The 4,953-nt window shown below is 60.6% G+C and overlaps 1 protein-coding gene across 1 annotated transcript in view; it reads left to right on the top strand.

Moving 5' to 3' along the window:
* The window catches only part of FAM194C (family with sequence similarity 149 member C), a 105,061-nt gene extending 100,135 nt beyond the window's left edge, over positions 1–4,926 (top strand). Inside the window, exons 17-18 of the mRNA XM_006160679.2 lie at positions 4,067–4,207; positions 4,797–4,926. Of these exons, the coding sequence (XP_006160741.1) occupies positions 4,067–4,207; positions 4,797–4,893 (238 nt within the window). The 3' untranslated portion in view covers positions 4,894–4,926. The remainder of the gene's footprint in view (positions 1–4,066; positions 4,208–4,796) is intronic.
* The last annotated feature ends 27 nt before the right edge of the window (positions 4,927–4,953 follow it).

The following is a 4,953-nucleotide window of genomic DNA, read 5'->3' as shown; positions in this document are numbered from 1 at the left end:
CACGCATGCACACGCGCCCAGCGTGAGTTTAAGCCACCGGGTCCGGGACTCAAACCATGGTCGATTACATGGGAGTCCAGCAATGTAGCCATTACGCCAACCGCTGGTCCCATCAGGCATAATTCTTTTAGGACCATCTTAGGGGAGTGAGTTGGGAAAACCAAAGGCTGTCAGGGAGCTCAGCTTGGACATGACGAGGTGCCCCATGCACCGCAGAGCCCTGTGCAAACTGTCATGTGCCCAGGAGGCCACAGGGCACGTTGCAAATGGCACGAGCTTGGAATGAGAAGCCCTTTGTAAGCTGCCACCTGCTGACACATCGCGAGGGCATTGGGGGCCACAGCCTGCCCTGGGTGGGACCGGTGCCCTGCTGGGCCCCCCCGACCTGCTGTGCCTATCAGCACAGCGCTCGGGAAGCGCCCGCGAGCCCCGTGAACGGCCTGAGAACTGTAGGGTACCCTCTGGCCTGCAGAGCGCGAGATGGCCTGTACCCACTGTCCAGTGCGCTGGGACGCGGGGACCTCGCCTGCAGCGATACCCACTGTCCAGTGCGCTGGGACGCGGGGACCTCGCCTGCAGCGACGCCTGCACAGACAGGTGCTCTCTGTGACCCCCGAGGGCCGAGCGACCTGGGCCCGCCATACGAGCCACACCGCAGAGGCTCTGTAAACTGAAAAGCGCTGTCTGCACGTGAGGGGAAGCTCTTCACGGCCGTGCCACGTGACAGCGACCCTCCTGCCCACTTTAGAAGAGCGGGAGGGTGGTCGGCAGGTGGCGTGGACTCTCATAGGGCTGCATGTAGTTCGAGTCCCGGACCTGGCCACTTGCTTTCTCACTTTCCCTTTCTCTCTCTCTCTCGACAAATTAATAATACTAATAAATAAATAATTCTTAAAAAGTAAATAAATAAAGAGCAGAGGGAAGGTGAGCAGGCTAGGAGGGGCCGGCAGGAGAAGGGTGAGGGGGCAGGGCCAGGAAAGCCAGGTCTCGCCTTGGGCCAGCGGTGCGGGGCACCCACTCCCTCTCCAGCTGCACCCACCAGGACCCCTCCAGGGATGCAGTGAGGAGCCAGCACTGGTGACCCTGACCTGAGGGACGGTTTTTCCTCCCACCTGTTCATGCCAGCACCTCCCTCAGCCCAAGGAAACCCCTGCTGAAGGGTAAGCAGGAACTGGCTAGGTGGGGACAGGCATGTCAGGGTGGGCTCCGGTGACTCGATCCTAACGGCAATAGGGAGCCATTGACGGTTCTTGAGCTGGGAGGGCTTGATTAGAGTTGGGAAGGGACTGAGTTGGGCTCACCAGGTGTCATGGCCCTGCCTCAGTGTGGATGAAGATGGTTTAAACCACCGGTCTCCCGGACTGGGGACCAGAATGGGACCGAGGGGACAGGTGTTGGCTTCCTGAAGGGCACAAGGGCTCAGAAACGGGGCCGGCCTCTATGTCGGGAAGGCAGCTCAGCTCCCACCAGCCAGCTCCGGCTCACGGCTCCTCCTCACTGTGGTGAGGGCGTGGGTGCGGGGGCTTTGGCCCTGCTGGCGCGGAGCCGGGCTGGAGCAGACCCCAGAGGGCCTTCCCACTGCTCCCGGACCAAGTGTGGCCCAGAGCCTGTCTCTAAACACCTGGCCTCCTGTCAGCAGGGACAGCGTCCCTGTCACCCAGGAGGACGGCCGGCTGGCCCTCTGATGGGGGCCAACTCTGGTCCATTCATGGCTGCATTTACACCTCCTGAGGGCCAAACACTGGTGGTGCCGAGGTCCCGAGATGGAATCTTCCCTCTGGACAGTTCACAGAGCCGGGAGCCGGGCACCGTGACAGACAGGGAGGGAAAGCTCTGAGCGATGAGGACTGTGGAGCAAGTGAGGCCTCTGTGAGTCAGGGAGGGCTTCATAGAGGAGGGGACGTGGGAGGCTAAGTCAGAGGCCCAGCAGAGGCATTGGGGGGGGAGCACCAGGCAGGTGCTAGGATGGGTGAAGACACAACTCACTGTGGGGAGGGGACCTGTGAGCAGGACTGTAGATTTCATGGGGGCTGCCAGGAGGGGCCATTAGAAGAACATGCTGGGGACCAGCAGTTAGCGTAACGGCTATGTCACTGGACTCCCACGTAGTCGACCGCGGTTCGAGTCCCGGACCCGGTGGCTTAAACTCAATGCCGGGCGCGTGTGCGTGCGTGCCCAAGATCCCGAGAGGAGAATGGAGGAGAAGGGATTGTGGCGTGGCCATCCCCCCTGGGGGGTGATTTCTCGCTTTCTGTTTCTCTGTCTCGGTCTCTCTGGAGAGCGCACGTGCCCTATAGCAAAAACCTCTCCCCCCCAAAAAAAGCCATGCTGGTTGTCAGGGCCAGACACTGATGGTCCCCGAGCCAGGCAGCGTGCGGGGCTGGGGCTTACTCTGGAATTCGGGGCCACAGATTGGTGCTCTGGGAGAGATGAGGCTAGACCTATGGGGATGAGCCCTCGGGCAAGCACAGGGACCCTGCAGAGGGGACAGCAAGGCTAGGAAGAGGGCGTCTAGGAGGCCAGCGCCCAGGAGGGGCCGGGCTGGGCGGCAGGGCTGGAGGTGACGGTGGGCCCATGGTCGGGCAGTGCTTGTTCCTGGAACCCCACTCTGGGGGTGGGCCCAGGAAGTACCTGCTCTGTGGGGGGATGACGCTGGTGTCCAGACTGGAGGGGCATGCTGCCTTCTGGACCTTTCCCCTGCACTCCCCTGCACCCCCCTGCACCCCCTGCATTCCCCGTGCCAAGCAGACACAGAGACCTCCTCCTCACCCAGCCTGGGCTGGTGTCCCGCACCTGCACACAGCGCCCTTTGAGGAGGGGCTGAGGTTCGCCCTCCCTGTCTCCGAGGAGGTGTGTAGGTGTGTGGAAGGCCTGTTTATCAGGTGCTGCTCCCCCGTGGAGCAGGGCAGGGCGGGGGCCGGACGACGGGGTGCGGGGAGAGGCATTAGCTTGCTAAATTAAACATTGTCGATATGTCCAAGACTCGGTGACCCTGTTCTAGTATTTCTCGCCTTTCGTTGGTTTATTTATTTAAAGTGTTTGCCAATAGCGCACATACACTCGCCATAGAGACAGAGACGGGGAGACGGAAAATGGGAAATCACCCGCAGGGGGCTGGCCACTCTACGATCCCTTCTCCATTCTCCCCCGGGATGTTGGGCACGCATGCACATATTGCCTGGCACGATTTTTCTTTTCTTTTTAAGAATTATTTATTTAATTCCATTTATTATTATTATTTTTAACTTGGACAGAGATAGAGAGAGAAAGGGAAAGGGAGAAAGCAAGCTGCCAGGTCCAGGACTTGAACCATGGCCAGGCATGTGGGAATCGAGCAAGTTTAAGCACCATGCCACCTGCTGGCCCCAACCTGGCGTAATTTTTCTTTTCTTCTTTTTTTTAGAGGTTTTTGCTATAAGGCACGTGCACTCACCAGAAAGACAGAGAGACAGAAAGCGAGAAATCACCCCCCAGGGGGGATGGCCATGCCGCAATCCCTTCTCCTCCACTCTCCTCTCGGGACCTTGGGCACGCACGCACACACACCCAGTGTGAGTTTAAGCCACCGGGTCCAGGACTCGAACTGCGGTCGACTAAATGGAAATCCAGCGACATAGCCATTATGCTAACAGCTGGTCCCAGCCTGGCATAATTTTTCAAGCCACCAGGCCCAGGACTTGAACTGTAGTCAATCACATGGAAATCCAGTGCTTTAACCACATCACCTGCTACTTGAAACTCATGCCGGGCGCGTGTGCATGCGCGCCCAAAATCCTGAGAGGAGAATGGAAGAGAAGGGACTGCGGCGCCATCCCCCCTGGGGGGTGATATCTCACTTCCCCTCTCTCTGTCTCTAGCAAGTGCCCACGCCCTAAAAAAAAAAAAAAAAAAAAAAATGGGCCGGGCTCTTGGCAGTCGAGCTGGGCATCGTGTCACCGGGCCCCCTTTGCCACCTTCAGGAGAGATGCACTGGGCCTTGTGTCCCAGGAGCCCCAAGCATGGAGGGGGTCACCCCAAGTGGGCTCTCCCTGCTGATCCCGCCCTCCTTGCTCTGTCCTCTCTGCAGTGTCCCCACCGCCATGCTGAGCCTGGAGGACCCGGAGTCAGCCAGGAGAGCCATGCTGGAGGATGTCCAGGTCCAGGAAAGCTTCTCCTCGCTGGGCCTGGGGGACAAGGCGGACAAGGAGTCCTTTCCTGAAGCTGAGAAGTAGGTGGCCACGCTGCCTGGGCAGGCAGCATGGGTGTGGCTGCCCCAGGGCCCCTGGCACCGCTGCAGACCACCAAGGCCACCGTGCAGCGGCTGGGCCAAGTCACCCTCGCCAGGCGCGGGTCCTTTCCAGCAGTCCCTGATGCCCGGCCTGCTCTACCACCGCGGCGTCGAGGCTGGCTGCTCCCACCAGCTGCTGGCAAGGTCCGGGCCATGGAGACCGAGGCCTTCGTAGACTGGCAGTGGAAAGCCCGCAGCCCGCCCGCTGTCTGTGAGGGTGCAGACGGCCCGGCTGCTGCCTCCCTGCTGGCGACAATGCACCAGGCCGCCCGAAGTCCCAGGCCTGGCAGGGCTTACGGGGAACGAGTCATGTGTTCTGCAAGGCGTGGGGGTCACACGTTTCTCCTGAAGAGAAACAGCGAAACTATGATCGCATAGACAGGTCCCAGGTGCACCAGGACCCCAGGCCGGAGCCACACCCAGGCCCGACCTGTGCAAGAGACAGGGCCAGGCCCCTCGAGCTCCGGGCTCAGACCAGACCTGCCCTTCCACCCACTCACAGCGTCCCCTTCTCTCTCTCGATATTCAGGACAAAGCCGTTGGAGGTGGAGCTGCGTCCCCTGGACACCATCAGGAGGGGCAGTAAGAAGCCGTCCACCGGCAGGAGACAGGCCGCCAAGAAATGATGCCCGCCCGCGGCCACAGAGGGCACGGCTACTCCTCCCGCAACCCTCGCCGGGCCCCAC

Source organism: Tupaia chinensis, unplaced genomic scaffold (assembly GCF_000334495.1).
Source record: "Tupaia chinensis unplaced genomic scaffold, TupChi_1.0 Scaffold000704_1, whole genome shotgun sequence".
NCBI lineage: Eukaryota > Metazoa > Chordata > Mammalia > Scandentia > Tupaiidae > Tupaia > Tupaia belangeri.
The sequence above is the reverse complement of the archived record's forward strand: the minus strand, read 5'-3'. Positions and strand labels throughout refer to the sequence as shown.